This window comes from Triticum dicoccoides, chromosome 6B (genome assembly GCF_002162155.2).
Source record: "Triticum dicoccoides isolate Atlit2015 ecotype Zavitan chromosome 6B, WEW_v2.0, whole genome shotgun sequence".
NCBI classification, from domain to species: domain Eukaryota; kingdom Viridiplantae; phylum Streptophyta; class Magnoliopsida; order Poales; family Poaceae; genus Triticum; species Triticum dicoccoides.
The window spans coordinates 679999383-680017380 of record NC_041391.1 but is presented as its reverse complement, the minus strand read 5'-3'; the positions used below and the strand labels follow the sequence as shown (position 1 = coordinate 680017380).

The window sequence follows — 17998 nt, the reverse complement described above, 5'->3', positions numbered from 1 at the left end:
ATAATACACCTCCTCTAGATGGAGTCATAATTTACTTTTACCCACAATTTACAGAGGAACGCGGGGGGTTATAACAATCGGTACCTGTCTTGCTTGTAGAAGAACTATGTTGCAATTTCACACTGGCCTATTAACCAACACGACGCTTCTTCTGATAAACTGAAGCAAAATGTTGTCCTTAACAGTTAACATGTACTGAACACATAACTGACAAGTGACAACGACAATCTTAGAAGCAAGCTGGTTTTCATGATTTGACAGAGTTTTCATGATACCACTGTTCCAAATCACAAAATTCTCAAGGGTATACGTGCAGAATTCCTTGATAATAAATATCCTCTTTTCTTCATTTCCAACTAGTGTCAACCAACCATGTGTTTTGACTTTTGACGCACAAGGAGAAGGCAAACGAAGAAAATAACATGACCAGTGTAGACCAACGACCAAGCTATCTGATAACAAAGTACTTGTTGATTAACAGGCAAAATGGATGAGATACTGGTTTGAGATCTCTTTCAAAAAAACAAAGCATCAGTGTTTTGCGTTACTCATCCAAAGCATTCTACTCCCTCTGTTCCTAAATATAAGTCTTTGTAGACATTTCACTATAGACCACATACGGATGTATATAGATGCATTTTAGAGTGTAGATTCACTCATTTTACTCCGTAGGTAGCCCATAGTGGAATCTCTACAAAGACTTATATTTAGGAACGGAGGGAGTATATAATAATATAACCAGATAACCTACAGTAGAATGCCAATGAAGGTTCAATCAGCACATCTACCAGAAAGGGTGATCTATGATCTACACTGGCAAGCCTGCCATTGTTGAAACAATTTGATACATACAGTACTAATTAGCATCTCCTTATAAGCATATGTGGATGAAATCATGTACCACAAGAATCAAGTGATGATAACACAAGTAAAATAAAGTTCAGAAATCATGGAGAGCATCCAACGCTAAACAAGCTCAATGTCTCATGACAAAGACCTGAAACCGCAACCTAAGATTGCCTAAAACCCTAAGCATTTTATGCCTTGTGATTCCAACGCAGTTCCTGGTTCGTTGGCATAGTTGCAGAGATAGGATAAGCTCACAAAGCAGGGCAAAATCAGGCTAATTTTGCATCTTTTTTTAAGCGTATAATTTTGCATCTAAGAGCTAACCAGATTACTTTTAGTCTAGAAACATGTTTTAACATTGCTAGAACACTCAGAGGCATTATCGAATGACATGGCCATGAGCTTGACCATAAGAGACGGGCAGCTCTCGCTAAGATGTTGTAAGCCGTCGGTGGCCACGGTGGCCCTCAGATTTGCCGGCAGGGCGAGAAAATTGAAGCACGCCTTCTTCAGCCCCTCACAGTGGTGCCGCTCGGCCAGCATGAGGATGGTCGCCGCCCTGCCAACATCGATGTACTTGCACAGCTTCTCCTCGCACATCAGCTTCAGCCGCTCCATGCCGTACCTGTCCGCCGCGAGCAGATGCTGGCAGGTGACATCTTCCTCTTCCTTGCGCATGTCTGGCAAGGAGCCAGTATACGCGTAACGGAGCAGTGCCTTGAACACCTCTGCATCCATGTCTTCCACGCGCACGCTGCTGCCGGCGGCATTACCCTCCTTCATGGGTCCGAAGAGCTCAGCCGCGAACACAGGTGAGCAGGCCGCGAGCACACACCGGTGCGCGGCAATGGTCTCACTACCGACATCAAACACCACATCGGCGCCCATCTTGGTCTCGAGTAGCCTGCTAAGGTTCTGGCGCAGGTCGCAAGGGGGCACGGAGACGAAGGCCGCCGCATCCGCCGCACGGTAACCGTGGAAGACGACAATGTCGCACCGGACGGTGAACGAATCGTTCCTGAGATGCTTGGAGCTCTCCAGCTCATCCCTTTTGATGAAGGTACTGTATGCCCAGCCCCTCTGGGAGGGGAAGTGGTCCACCGGTCTCGACGCCATCGACGCCGCTTGAAGCGCCTCCTCCTCCCCGCCGGCGAGACAGATGTCGAACTGAGCTTTCACCCCCGGCGTGACGTCTTCGTGTAGCAACAGGGAGAGGGAGACGAAATCCGCGACTGCCGGCCTCGAGCCGTTGGGGTAGTATTCCATCCGCCAGCGGTGGCCGCCGATGAAGAAAGAGCGGGACTTGACGCGCTTTCCCGTGGGAATGGCCTTGGTGCGGGAGTAGCCATGGATGGTGAGAAGGTGGTGCCCGCTCGTCGTGTTGGCCACGACGACGGACCTTGACGGCCCTCTGCCGGCGCCGGAGGACGCCATTGCCAACCTACTCCGCGAGATTGATGTGGGCTGTTGGTGCAGCCTGCAGATTTGGTCGAGGGTTTTGCGTGGCCAAAGGGTAAGTGGGAAAGTACGGAGATGAAGACTCGCCACGGGGCCCCGGGCCCCACATGCGAAAAATCGTACTATCAACGAGTTAACTCTTTTTTTTTGTTAAAACAATCATAAATATCCAGGATATATAGGAAGACGCCTACTTCTCTGGAACTTGGCTAGCGAATACGACCATTTCGAGGTGAAAAAAAGAAAACACAAGCAGCATGATTTTATTTTGCGGAAGGATGAAGATCTGTTATAAAAATTCATCGGAAGTACATAGCACTCAAACATAACGAAAATTACAAGGAGCATAGCTTTTTTCGCAAAGCTTTAAACATGGGAAATGATGAATCCCGAAAGTTCAGAATTTGACCATGGCAAATCGAACATTTTCTATGGCAACTTTAGTGACGTGAGGATGGCAAGTTTAGTTGACACACATAGCAATTTTCTGACAAAAAATAGACTGAGCACAAATTTGCCATGCTTGTCACTAAAATTGCCAACGAAAACGTTCGATTTGTCATGGCCAAATCCTGAGCATTCGGACGTTAACGGGATCCAAACATTATACTATAAATGATCATACAATTTTCCTATTTTCAGATGACGTGTGCTGTCATGCATAATTTTTGGATCCCTTCATTCCGAGATGATGCGTACAAGTGCCAAATGACCAAATATAGCAGATAATACAGGCATAATATGTGGTAAAAATTTGCAGCTTGACTACCTTCATTCCTTGATCTTGCAGGTGCCTTGCAAACATAAAAGAAACATGCTAGTTAGTCACAAAGGTTTATAACAAAAAACTAAGAAGGAAAGAAGACTAATTAACAATGGCAATTCACAAGGGTTTACCACATGCTTGTTTTTCCTCATAGCCAACTCTGGTCTCAACTATTTCTTGCAGTTGGTGTACCTATGGCCTTGGAGGCCACAGTTGCTGCATGTTATAGTGGCCATTCTTGAACTGTCCTTTGGTTTAGGCACCTCAAATCTGCCCTTTATTCTCTTCTCTTTCCTTCTCTCCTTCTTCACATGAAATTGGGGTGGCTCTATGCTTGGTCCACTTGTCCTTGTCCAATCATGTTCACCAGGAACTGGATATATCATTGGTTCATATGCAGCAAGGTAAAAATGTTTTTTGAAGAAATTGCAAACATAGTCCTCTGGAAATCTTTTTGCCTTGTTAATTGCTGATATGGCATGGTTGCATGGTACTCCAGGCAGGTCCCACTTTCTGCACCCACATGTGTAAACTTTCAAGTTTACAGCATGTGTTTGCTGGCCACTGGTCACTTGCCAAAGATTTATACCAGCTTGGATAGGTTTGCAGAATCTGGCCCTTTCCTTTTCCTCCTCAAGCTTCTCAGCATAATGTGGTGTGATCACCCACAGAGATTCCCTTCCTTTCTCTCTGTTCCTATGCCACCTCATCATCTGCTTGTCCTTAATACCATCAATCATGGTTCTAATAGGTTTTTTCCTAAAATCTAGGATGTACTTGTTGAACACCTCAGAGAGGTTGTTAACAACCAAGTTTGTCTTGCAGTTAGTGTCAAAAGCATGCCTAGCCCATATGTGCTTAGGTATTCCACTAAGCCACTTCCAAGCTTCCACACTCTCATTTTTCAAGTCATTCATGGCAATGTTAAACTTGTGCTAGTTATAGGCATAACTGGTATTATCCATGCATTTTTTAAGATCTTTTCCCCTAAACCCAGCATTCTGGAAATTTGCATAGAGGTGTCTAAGGCAAAATCTTTGATGACAATTTGGAAAAACTTGGTTTACTGCATTTAGCAGCCCCTGTTCACATAACATGCTAGACTTAGCTGATGTACTAGTAAAAGAAAGAACATAACATCCTAATGCAGGAGAACTATAAAGCAAGATAGTAACAGAAAGATGCATGCATACCTTCTGTCTATCAGACATGATAGTATAAGGCCCAAATTTGCCTACTTCTCCTCCTAGGCATATCTTCAGTTGGTGTAGAAACCGACACCAGTTAGCTGTGTCCTCTTGTCCAACAACAGCAAATGCAAGTGGGAAAATATTATTATTCCCATCTCTTCCAGTGGCAGCTAGGATTTGAGCACCAGTGATGAGCTTAATAAAGCATCCATCAACACCTGTTGTTGCAACCAAATAACAATTTAAACTTCTACAAAGCATTACTAAACATTGTATTTAAGTATGAAGAACTATAAATCACCACTACATCAATTGACAAAGAACTATAAAGCATTACTAACCAATGAATGGTCTGCATCCACTGAGAAATCCCTCCCTTGCTCCATTTATGCAGAAGAACATAGCATGAAACCTTGGTCCTGAATGTGGTATTTTTGTAGTTGGTCTTGAAGTGACTGTTGCAACTACAACTCTACTACCAGGGTTTGTATCCATGATGGTCTGAGCATAATCCCTAAGCCTGGGATACTGCTTCTTGTGCTCTCCTAGCACAGCTTCCACAGCAAGATTTTTGGCCCTATAGGCCATGTGCCTTGGCACATCAACACCATACTTCTCATTGCAGTTTTCAATCAGAGTGTGTATGCTGGTGGTTGGATCAGACCTGAACAAGGACTCATAGGTCTTTGCAAGCCACTTGGCACTTATCCTAGATGTCTCAGTGCTGCTAGGGCAAGTGTGCTCCAGCCTTATTTTCTTGATAGCAAAAGTTTTCTCCCCTTTGATAACTGCAGCAACTATGCAGAACTGGCAGTGCTCTTGCTTACAACAAGCAATGATCCTTTGGTCTGAATTTCTGTGATACCTGAAGTCTCTGGCATGTGTGATGTGCAAGCTCAACAATGCATCTCTGAATTGCTGTTGATTCTTGAAGCACATGTACAGACATAACTGCTGATGTGGTTGCTCAAGTTTGTCATTGTACCAGATCCTTGGCTTCTTTTCTTGGCCCTACTCTTCCTCCCTTTGGGCAGAACAAATGACAGTGGCTCATGTCCATCATCTTCATCCTCAAACAGCAACCCATCATCTTCTTCATCTGATGAAGGAATGAAATCAGGTTGCACCTCCTCCAACACACTTGAGTGTGTCCTAGTAGTAGGGCCTCTCCTAACTGCCATCTTCTTCCTCTTTTTTGCAGGTTATTGCATTGGTGCTTCTTCTGTTGAAACAACTTTGACCTCATCCTCCTTCTCCTGTTCCTCCTCCTCCTCCTCCTCCTCCATCTCAAACAAGTCCTCAACCTCAGTGTCACCCTCATAATGTAATTGTTCCTCTTCTGAATCCTCATCTGAATCTTCATCTGAATGTCCCCTCAATTATCTCTGTGTCTTCAATTATCCTGTACTTCTCCATGCATAAAGGATTGGTGTCACTGTCATATGCAACAGCCTCAGAGTCATCACTGTTATTATGCCCCTCTTCTACCACTGCATCTTCCTCCATTACAGCTTTCAACTTGCCCTTATTGAAATTTCTGCTCTCTTATGTGCACTGACTATGAAAAACAACACCTTGTTGATCAACAACAAGAACTGCAGGCTCACTGAGATCATACACAACAGGTGGTCTGTATAATATAGTTGCTAAATTTTCTTCTCTCCTCTGACAGAAATTGCTATAGTTTGATCTCAGTAAATCTTCTTATTCTATCAGACATACAAAAGGTGTTATTGCCCTCACTAGCAAATTCAGAACTAAACTATGATGATATTCCTTCTTAAGTTGCTGCAGCTTGATGTTTGTGTCAACTAAGTCTAACCTAAGCTCTCTTTCCTCTCCAATGCCTAAATTCTTCATGTGGTACAGTTCATCAGAGAAGGAATAACCTTGTGTGTGCATCAGTGCATATAAGTTCAGAAATGTGACATCTGAGCTGCATATCTTCCTATTCAGATTGTGTTGTGCATCAAAATGAATCCGAACATCCCAAAAAGCATCATACAAACTACAATTGACAGCACAAATTACAACATCATCTAAGCTGTCATCAGAAACACTAACCCTAGCCCCCCGTTTTGGATACAGAAAGAAGCAGAGATGGAGAAGGACTTACAGCACGCCGCCAGCAGCTCCACTGGTCCACTGATGGCTACTAGTAGGGTGGGCCACCCATATCTCTGCCAGCTTCACCCTCTCCTCCATGGACAGCGCGGCCTCCTCCTCCAAATCCTCGTCGTCTGCGCTGGAGCAGTACGAACTGGAGCCGTCGTCGTCGTCGTCCAGACCTAAGTGGTCATCGGGGCCGAGGCCAGGAAGGTCCCCGTACCCGCCCGCGCCGTCCGCGCCGCCGGGAGTCGCCGCCGCCATCGCCAGAGAGGGAGTGGAGAGGGAGACGAAGGAGGGGGGAGAGAAACTAGGGTTCGTCGCGTACGGGTTCGACTCGACCCAGCTACTTGGTGCGACCGAGCCAACTGGGAGGACTGACCGAGCGGGTGCGAGCGGGTAAGCCACGGTGGCACCTGACCAGTGGGCCCTTTAGGTCAGATACGTGGTCAATACACGCTTATACGGCTGTCAGACCGTTATGCAACACTTAGGCTTAGAGTTGGTACTGCATGGCAAAAAAAGTGACTAGTGGTACTGACTCGTTACAACGTGCTGAAGTGTGGTAGTTCCGTGCAATTAACTCGGTCATGACATAGACGACAAACAAGTAATAACAGCAGGCCGAATTCAACCACGGGGGCATGTCCATGTCTTCCATTGATGTCCATAGTGATCATGAATTGCATGCAGATTGCAGACGATGAATTCACTGGTGGCGGTGGTGGCCGTGATTGTGAGGATCTCACCGGGGCTCTGGCCCGCCGACGGCGGCAGTGAGGTTCTCGGCAGCTCGCACTTGGCGGCGTCGGTGCCGATGGACTCCGCCGCCCACGCACCATGGTCTCACCTCGCCGTGGAAGCCATCGCCATGTTGGTGCAGGCGCCCATGGATTCTGCCGCCCCACGCACTACGGGGCCTCCAGAGGACGCCATGGGCATGCTGGTGCATTCGGCCACCAGCGTCCCTACGAACGCTGTCGCCACGTCAATCACACAACACGCGGCGGAGCACGCCTGCCAAGCTGCTTGGATCGATGCCCAGCCGAACATGCCAGGGCAGGGGGCAGATGGCCTGCTGGGCTGGGGCGAGCATAAGTCGAGACGCCCGCGGCTTTGAGGTCTGCCGTCTGCCTCATCCCCACATGCACGCCACCATTGCCTCATCTCCCCAGTCGTGCCCTCCACGCGAGCCTCCGCATGCTGTGGACGCCATCCGGGGGCCGATAGCAGCGGAGATGGAGACCCAACGGTGAGAGCTCCGGCAAGACGCCGTCCGGCGGTGAGGTCAGACGTGGGATCGCCTAGTTTGGAGAAATTCGGCCAACGCATTGGTGAGGTGCAGAAGCGATGGGGCAAAGCCTTTTTATACAGGCGCCGAACGATCCAGACGTACGCGACCAGAACTCATACGTGTCATCCTCTCAATAGAACGGCACAACACGCAAGGAAAAAAAACGAACCTGTCGGAAGGGTCACACGACACGAAGGCACATGCATGCATGAGGAAACAAAATAAAAGAAGGAGAGAAAAAAAGACGCTGCGGAAGAGCTCATAGTCAAATCGCCGAATCAGTTGAGCCCCCGCATGCAGCCAATGGGAACAGGCCGGTCGAACAGGCATGCACACCAATAGCAAACTGGCGCACGATTCTTACGGAGGAACTGCTAAATCCATCCGAAGATGTACTCTCTCAGATCCCCCAGTAAATCACGTGTCACGGCTTGGTTGGTCAAGTTTTCACTGATAAAAAAAGGTCAAAAAAACGAGGTAAATCAAACCTAGCTAGGTTTAGTATATTTAGAATACAGTAGTCAGTCAGTCATCTGGAGCTGGCATGACGGGGGCAAAGCGGGACAAAGCGATGGTTGTAAAAGTGTAATTGCAAGTGAAGGTACTATGCGATGAAATATATAGGTTTGTAGGCAATAAGAACCTCTCTTAGTTGCTCTGACATTGATGAGCCTATTAGGTCCTGTAAAACCTCTACCAGATCCTTGAGGTAACTTTCGCTTTGCCATCAATATGATACACCTTAAATGTCACTGTTTCATGAAACATAAAATCAAATAAATACCATAAAAGGATTTATCATCAGGACCAAGGTGCACATGATCAACATAAATAAGAAAAAAAAGGAGAAAATATTCAGATTCAAACATGACATGGCCATGAGCTCGACCATAAGAGACGGGCAGCTCGCACTCAGATGTTGTATGCCATCCGTGGCCACGGCGGCCCTCAGATTCGCCGGAGCGGCGAGAAAATCAAAGCACGCCTTCTTCAGCCCCTCACAGCGGTGCTGCTCGGCCAGCATCAGGATGGTCGCCACCGTGCCAACGTCGATGTACCCGCGCAGCTTCTCCTCACAGATCAACTTCAGTTGCCCCATGTCATACCTGTCCGCGGCGACGAGCAGATGCTGGTAGGTGATGTCTTGGTCTTCCTTGCGCGTCTTTGGCAGCGAGGCGGTGTATGCGAAACGGAGCAGCGCCTTGAACACCTCCGCTTCCATGTCTTCCACACGCATGACAACGCCGGCGTCGGCCTTGCCCTCCTTCTTTGGTCCGAAGAGCTCGGCGGCAAAGACTGAGGAGCGGGCTGCCAGCACGCACCGGTGCGCAGCGACGGTCTCACCGCCGACCTCAAACACCACGTCGGCACCCTTGTCAGTTTCGAGAAGCCCGCCGAGGTCCTGGCGCAGGTTGCAAGGCGGCACGGAGACGAAGGCCGCTGGCACGTCCTCCGTCTCGGTGCGGTAACCGTGGACGACGACAATGTCACACCGGACAGTGAACGAGTCGTTCTTTAGATTCTTGGAGCTCTGCAGGTGCTCCTTTTTGACGAACATCATGTCGCAGCTAAAGCAGCCAACGTTCCTGAAAAGGAAGATTCGCACCCTCTCGGACGCTAAAGCTAAAGCAGCCAACGTTCCTGAAAAGGCCGTTGCTTGCTGGAGATTTGAGGGGTCTAGGGTTGTGTCCGCACGGAGGAAGGGGAAAGGGGAACCAACGGAGGCTGAATTTCGTGTTTTGACCTTTTTTGGAAAGAAAATCGGGATCTGACCCCAGTTCGGAAAAATTTCAGGATTTGACCCTTTTGCCTACCGTCAGAGGGCCTGGCAGTAGGATTGCGTGCCCTGCCGCCATACCCTACGGCGGTAGGCCATTTGACGGCGACTGACGGCCGTTGGCAGCCGCTGACATGGAAAAGGGCCTACCGCCATCCCCTACGGCGGTAGGTTACTGGAGCCTACCGCCATAACCTCTAGCGGTAGGGTCCTGTGTTCTGGATAAGGTGGGGAGGGGCTGGATATCCCCCCCCCCTCCTCAACCACTCATTCAGCCCACATCACCTCTCCACCGAGCTCAACTCTCCCCCCTCTTTCTTTGAAGCACAAGAGCCTCCCAAATCTCTCTCATTTGTTTGAGATTTCTCCGGTGGATTCTTACCATTTTCATCATTCAAGGTGGCTCTCTCATTTCCCCTCATTTTGATTGGTTGATATCTTTGTTTACTTTGCATTTGCTCATTTGATTGCAAACCCTAGCTCATCATTTTTGTGTGGTCAAATCAATTACTATGATCCATTTAGGTTTATGTTTGTGGTTTCCTTATGTATGATGTGCTTAGAATTGCTTGTAGAAAAGTTTGTGTGCCTAGATCTAGTGCTAGTCTTAATGTACATAATGGGGGTTAGGTTATGCTTAAGAAAGCAATTAAATTTAAGTTAATTTAATAGCAATTTTTCGAATTGTAGGATGGCACCGTTCGTTTTCTTGGAAACTTCTGCTGAGGCGGCGGCGAACCGTGAACGCGAATTGATTGAGGAAAAGATGAACTTGTGGATCGAAGCCATTGATGCGTTGAATGCAGAGTGTAGGGCCTTTTCATATAATTATTTCAATAAAGACCGTTCCGAAAATTTTATAACAAAAAAGGAGAGGCTGATGAAGAAGCTCAAGACGGCGGAAAAAAATTGTAGGCGTGATCTTGCAATGCAAATTACATTGTGTGCGACAACGGCAGAATATGCTGAGATAGACATGGGCAATCATGGTCAGGTCATTGATTGGTTAGTTCGCCAACCATTCTCGTCGGATGAGAACCGTGCATCTCGTTGGGCATGGGTCAAAGAAAGAAATGATGTTATTTGTTGCAACCCGGGACCGTACGCCGCATAGTATTGCATGAGGCTATGTAATCTTTGTCATTTGAACTATAATGACATGTACCCTATGCTTGGTCGTCGTTTGAACTACTATGACTTGTACCCTTAACATTTGAACTCATTAAGAACTTGGTGTTGTATGTCATATCAAGTTACCAAGTGTTGTACTCTACTTAATTTATTTTATGTTTTTGTTTATGTCATCTTGAACCCGTATGTTCATGTAGGATGGACAGTCGATCCATGACTATGAACATAGCGTGTGAGAAGATCATGGCGGAGCGACACCGTTGCTTGAAGAAGGAATGTGAAGCATGGTTGAAGAGTTGTGATGAGGCAAATGCGGCCATGAAGGATTTCAGCAAGTATCACTTTATCGAGGAACCTTCTAATGCTAAGGAGAAAAAAGCATTCCGAAAGCTTGTGAAGGAGAAAGAGAGGATGCTTGATCAGCTGCAAGACCGGGAATATGCTTGCAGACACGCTTTGGCAGTTGAGATTGCGTTCACTTCAAGCAAAGAAGAATTCCGTGAGATGGACTTGAGGAAACCCGGGCAGGTCATAGGATGGGCAATCAAACAGGGCGTGTCAGAGAATCCCGCGCGCCGTGCTGCATGGGCTTGGTTCCGTGAAACGAATGGTGTGTTGGGTCATTGGGCAGGATCCACAGACTTTCAACTGAAGCGTAATCAAGGGCGTGACGATCAAATTGAACGTCTGATAAGTATGAGGCTTATGTTACCTATTTAGAACATGTGTCGTCGAGCTTGAGCTATTAGTTTGAACTGATGTCATTCGAACCGGGTCATGTTTTAATTAGTTTGAACATGTGCTATTCGTGGATTTAATGAACTATGTTGAGTTGAATTATGCATGTGCTTGCGAGATAGAATTGGGTATATTATGCTAACATTCGACACATATGGGGCAAAATAGAGGAGAGGAGGGACCAGATCCTACCGCCACAGCCCATGGCGGTAGTGTCCAGCACCCTACCGCCATGGCCTGTGGCGGCAGGGTCCGGTCCTACCGCCAACGGTCTTGGTTTCTTCGTCACAGAACCGTTGCCCCCCCTACCGCCATGCAACCTGGCGGTAGGGTCCAGCACCCTACCGCCATGGCCTGTGGTGGTAGGGTCCAGTCCTACCGCCAACGGTCTTGGTTTCTTCGTCACAGAACCGTTGCCCCCCCTACCGCCATGCAACCTGGCGGTAGGGTCCAGCACCCTACCGCCATGGACATTGGCGGTAGGGTTCTAACTCCAAAAACAGAGCACTCTGTTCTGTTATATCCCACTTCTCTTCACAGCACAACAGTTTTTCAATAAGAATCATGACAAATCCCAGAATACACTAACAAACTAAATTCAATACAAATGGCAAATTCATTCACGACAAGTTGACGACACATGGCCTTTTGCCTTAGTACTACATAGTTCATGATAAATTTGGCATGGCTTCATCCGGTTACATGACGAGTCCAGCGAAGGCGAAGGCTTTACTGAGTCATACGGGGCCATTTCCCCTTCTTGTCACGTGCCTCATCCTCCTCTTGTGCCTTGCGAGCTCTTGCAAGCTTTCTTGCCCTCTCCTCCTCACGAGCAAGCTTCGCTTGGCGTGCCCTCTCCTCCTCGCGTTGCTTCCGCTCCATCCTCTCTTTTTGACGACGCTCTTCCTCCAAGCCTCTTTGAAACCTTTCTTCGAACAGCCGTTGGCGCCTAAAACAATCTTCTAATTGGTCCTTTTGGATATCTTTTGGCACTTCATGATCTATCCAGCTGAAGTACTTGCATAGAGGAGGCGGTGACTGCATATAAAAGGGATGTTAGTGATGGCACACAGTTGAGAGTAACATGTTGCTTCTCTAGCATACCGGTGGAAGGTCATAGGCGTTAGTTGGAAGCGCACGATCCTAAGCATAATTGGGGCAAACAAAATATCTCCTTCCTTCGGTCCATGACTTCTTTCGGTCGGTGGACTCCTTCACCTTGCAAACATCTCCACACCAACATGGCAGAATCTTCACATCCTTCTCCTTCACCTTGTCCAAAGATGCGTCCTTCCACTTGTGTGGCATGTCTTCATGGTGAGCACACGGTGGCCTTGTCATGGAACCGGATGAAGCCATGCCCTACAACAAATAAAGATGTTAAGTCTAAATATGAACACATTGACATGTAAAGAGGCAAATATATCAACACATGCATGAACATATTAAAAGTAGTACCATTCACATTATTTAACCATCCGGATTGAGCAACACGTCGATAGGCCTTCCCCTATCAACCCGACGTGTCCTAGAACCACCGGATACACGGCCACGGGCCCCTACAAGGCTAGTCCTTCCTCCACGGCCACGGCTCCCTCCAAGGCTAGTCCTTCCTCCACGGCCGTGGCCCCCTCCAATGTTAGTCCTTCCTCCATGGCCACGGCCCCCTCCAAGGCTACTGCTCCGTCCACGTGTTTGACTAGTGCCCGTGTTGGTTCTTCGTTTCTTGCATGTCCTAACGTTGTGTCCTGTGTCATTGCATTCTCCACAATTGTTGTTTTCCGGTGGCTCCATGAAATGACCACTACCAAATTGCTTCATTCCAGTGTATCCAGTTAGATCATCCATGTCACTCCGGAATCTCTTCTTTCTTCTTCTTCCCCTCATAGGCACCATGAGTGTGGGATCTGGCACAATGTCTGGCCCAACATACTCAGGCCACTGTGAGGCATCAAGGAAAGGATTGAACCGAGGCGCCCACGTCAACCTTGTTCTTTCCAATGTAAACTCGTGCAACCGCACCGTTGTGCCGTCGGATACGTTCATGTTTCTCACCCGTGCTGCGGTCATCAAATGCGAGCAAGGCCAATGATACTTGTGTGGCCTCTCACACTGGCACCAACGGTTTTTAAGGCGCACCTCGTAAGCAACTCCATCGTAAGACCTACCGTCCCTTGTTGTCCCACCCGGCTCATCGATTTGATAGATCATTTCTTTTTCATTATATGTGATCACTTGTTGTTTGGCAGACTTGCGCGCTTGATGCAACAACCAATCATGAACCTTTAATGGATAGTCCATCTTTCCCCCAATCCACTTGGCCGTGCTTGCAGAATGCTTTAGGAAGTACTCATTGAGCTTGATGAAAGTGTACTTGAGTATTGCGGTCACCGGCAAGGAACGAACACCCTTCAACACATTGTTGAAGCATTCCACCATGTTGCTTGTCATGTCCCCATATCGCATACCTCCTTCATCGTAAGCGCGTGACCACTTTTCCTTCTCCGGAAAGTGCCTAACCAAGAATTCTTTCCCCCCTTTGTTCTTTTCCAAGCCTCGAGGAGTTTATCATATCGGATCTTGAATGTGGCGGTGTTGAAAGCAACGCAAACAAGGGTAAGGTCTTTGCGAAACTCCTTGCTCTTGCATGCCCGGTAAAAGTTTGCAACAAAGTGTCTCATGCACCAACGGTGTTGAAGCTTTGGAAGACCGGGAATATCAACGTCTATTGCTTTGAGAATCCCATGATGGCGATCCGATATAATGCATACCTCTCTGTTGCCTATCACCTTGGTTCTCACATGCTCCATGAACCACTCCCAATTATCATCGTGCTCCGAAGGCACCAAGGCAAATGCCACCGGCAACACGTTATCATTTGAAGAGTGGGCCATCGCCATCATCAATGTTCCCTTGTATTTGCCGGCCAAGAATGTACCATCTATAGACAACACCGGGCGACAATACGTGAATGCCTCAATGCATTGTCCAAAGCTCCAGAAGGCACGACGAAACACTCCGGCAATTGACTCCACCCGATGGCGCATTCCCGGGTTTCGATGAGCAATTGCTGCCAACATCTTGGGGAGAATGTTATATGCGGCCTCATAATCACCATGCAGCATCCTAATAGCGTTTGCCTTCGCCATCCATGCCTTCCCGTACTTGACCGGGTGTCCGAATTGTTCCTCAATCGAAGACATGAGAAACTTGACCTTCACGGTTGGATCATGTGCTATTTGATGCAACAATTTATATCCTAGATACTCCGACGTGAGTTGACGGTGTCCTTTGCTTTGGTCGGCCTTGTCCGGGGGTACGCACGTGTGAGTGCCAACATGACTCTTCAAGACCCATTGCCCGGTTTCTTTGATTTTTCTACCGCGGACCATTCATTTGCAACCTTCTTTGTCACATTTGACCGTGTACCGAAGTTTTTGATTTGAATGACCAACAACAAACGGCCTATGGTTCCTAATGGCATAGTCACACAACCATATCTTGAACTCTATCAAAGAACCAAACTTGATGCCTTTGTTCAAATGAGCATTCTCATCCTCATTTTCTGGTCGAGGATCACTAAATTTGGGGCACGGCGTTGGCTCGGACAACCATAATCTCATCCCACCATCAACGACTGCATTGTCCGCAAGACTCACATCTCTAAACAAAGACGGCCCTCTCTCCTTGCCGGTCACCTTGTAGATTCCGTTTTCTTGCGCAGTCAACCCATCCTCATCCAACTCTTCCTCCGGACCCTCGTCATCCGAGTTATACCCACACATAAGGTTACAAGGGAGGGTACGGTCCATGTCTTGTTGCCGCACAATGACATCCAAGTTACCAATTGGATTGTAATGGATCTCTTCATTCTCCGAGTAAACATCCTCCTCTAGAGCAACAATAGCATCATCATCAACATGAGGAATAGCATCTTCTTCAACATGAGGAATAGCATCATGACGGAGTACTATGGCGCTAGCGTTGATATGATCTTCATTGGGTTGGCTACTTGGTGGTTGGCTAGAAGAATTGGGGACATACACCTCGGCACTGTCATCATGCATGGGGGAGGATGCATTGCGGTTGAGATCAATTTGCAAAGGAGGAGGATCAACCTTTGTGGCAAAGATCTCAAGAGACTTGTCTTGTGATGCGTCTACTTTTTCCTTGTACACATTCCAATGCAATTGGGAGGTGATGGGCATACTCTTTAATCGGGACTTTACTCCCAATCCAACGTCATACCTCCCAATAAGCTTAACCTCGGCATTTGGGTCATTCCAATGTAAGACGCTTCTCACTTGAACTACAAGATCATCAAAGCTTGGACTTGTGTCAAAAACCATAGCCTCTTCCCCTTCATCATCATTTCCAAGCATAAATGTCGACTTGTCCAAATAATGAACGTTTACGAGCTTATGCATCTAAGAAAATGGGAAGAATATAATCAATCCATATATGTCATCCAACCAACACAAATGGACAAATGAACGAAATTTTGCATAACTACTATTCATACTAAAGTTAACCTAACAATTAACCACTAACCCTAACCATAACCCCTAACATAACCACTATAACCCTAACCCCCAACATAACCACCAACATAATTACCCAACATCCCTAACCCTAACCCTAACACCAACCCCTAACATAGCCACAACCCTAGCCATAAATGCATCATAAATGCACACAACAACATCAACACCTAGGGTTTGCAATAAATTAACCAAATCAACACAAAACAAAGATCTCAACCAATCAAAAGAAGGGGGAATGGGGGAGGTACCTTGGGTGATGAAAATGCTCCGGATCCACCGATGAAATCCCAAGCAAATGGAGTGGATCTAGGGGGGGGGGATTGTGAGGGGGAGAGAGGGGGAAGAGGAGCTGAGCACGGGGAAGAAGATGAGTGGGGAAGAAGAGTGGTGGTGGGGCCCACAAACCAGCCCCTCCCCACCTTATCCAGAACACAGGACCCTACCGCCAGAGGTTATGGCGGTAGGCTCCAGTAACCTACCGCCGTAGGGGATGGCGGTAGGCCCTTTTCCACGTCAGCGGCTGCCAACGGCCGTCAGTCGCCGTCAAATGGCCTACCGCCGTAGGCTATGGCAGTAGGGCACGCAATCCTACCGCCAGGCCCTCTGGCGGTAGGCAAAAGGGTCAGATCCCGAAATTTTTCCGAACTGGGGTCAGATCCCGATTTTCTTTTCACAAAGGGTCAAAACACAAAATTTGGCCACCAACGGAGGAAGGAGATGAAAGCTGGTGGCTTCCACTGGAAGACTGGCCACCGGCCCCACATGTCATCGTCTGCAAATCTACTGGTTTCTGAACACGAGTGCATGTGAATCCTACTGTATAATGGAAATTAGTGAAAATCGTACACCAACCATTTCAAAAATGATGTCCACACAATCATAAATGTTGACGACAGGAAGAAATGGAGCATTTTTATAGCCGAGAAAAATAAACAAAAGTTGTTGTGCAGAAATGTTTAGATACTGAGCACGAACTACAAATGAGCATACACTTTTCCAAAGTTCACATGTTGTGTGTTGTCTTGCAGGATTCTTCTCACAATTTTTTATGTTCTCCTAGTCGATATGAACCCAAGATGAGGTTATGATTTTTCTGAATAAATATTGACATTGGCCTCCTGTTGTGAAGGACTAGTCCATGAGAAGGATATCCCCGGCCTCTGTATCATCACAATGATGCATGCAGCCATAGTCCATGAGTCCATGGTAAGCCGAAGGTTCAAAGTCCGGAAAATGTAACAAGATACACTAAACTGGCACAGCATGCATTGTACCGTAACAAACTAGTACTCCCTCCGCCCAGAAATACTTGTCGGAGAAATGAATGAAAATGAATGTATTTACAACTAAATTGCGTCTAGATACATTCATTCCTCCGACGAGTATTTTGGGACGGAGGGAGTACTAGTAAAATTCAGGTACGTGGATAGTTTGCTTTCAGGTTTAGACTGGATTTGGCTTGGATTTAGCGAAAAAATACAGGTATTAGCATGTTTTGGCCCATGTCATTAGAACTTTGACTCACTTGGTCCCCCTCATCTTCGATTCCTGCCGCCGCTGCTGCTGTAAACATAAGTTTAAAATGAGGAACAGGAGACGTTAATAGTGTAAAGCTAATTTGCGTTTTACTCGAGAAACTGCCACAATGTTGCATCGGCGACTCTTATGACTTACTCGAGCCAAGCTACCAACATGATTGAAAACTTAACTTTTGCAGCCACTATCCCAAGCACCTTACCTCAACGACGCAGCGCCTCTTGCACCTTTGGCTTCTGCAAGTCACTCCAGTAGTCAAGCCAGTAGCAGATGTGTTAAACGTCTCCACTGGAAACCACATGGAGTTTGGAATCAAAACAAAGCCACATTCCTGGTCTTCCAAAGGGTACAAAAAAAAGGGCTATAATTTTTGCCAATTGTTTCCTCCCAACCTGGGAACTGTCCCAGCCACACACCAATTTGACCGAAAGCATTAGGTGGAGAAATCAGTATCAAAAAACACTGAAACAAACCCTAAATACATCTTGCCCAAGGACAGCTGAAGAAAAAGAGGTCAATACTCTCATCTATTGCACATCACCAACCGATCCTCCCTTCAACACGTTGTCCTTGGTAAGGATTCTCCTCCACATCAACAGACACTGCCAG

General features: G+C 47.1%; 2 protein-coding genes across 2 annotated transcripts; both read right to left on the bottom strand.

The window, feature by feature from the left end:
* Nucleotides 1–1082: 1082 nt before the first annotated feature.
* On the bottom strand, nucleotides 1083–2283 carry LOC119321765 (BTB/POZ and MATH domain-containing protein 1-like). The gene has a single exon (XM_037595313.1). It carries the CDS (start codon nucleotides 2281–2283, stop codon nucleotides 1189–1191), a length of 1095 nt encoding a protein of 364 aa, XP_037451210.1. The 3' UTR covers nucleotides 1083–1188.
* Nucleotides 2284–8435: 6152 nt separating this feature from the next.
* LOC119321478 (BTB/POZ and MATH domain-containing protein 1-like) lies at nucleotides 8436–9221 on the bottom strand. The gene has a single exon (XM_037595141.1). The coding sequence runs from the start codon at nucleotides 9219–9221 to the stop codon at nucleotides 8436–8438; it is 786 nt and encodes a 261-aa protein (XP_037451038.1).
* Nucleotides 9222–17998: the final 8777 nt, after the last annotated feature.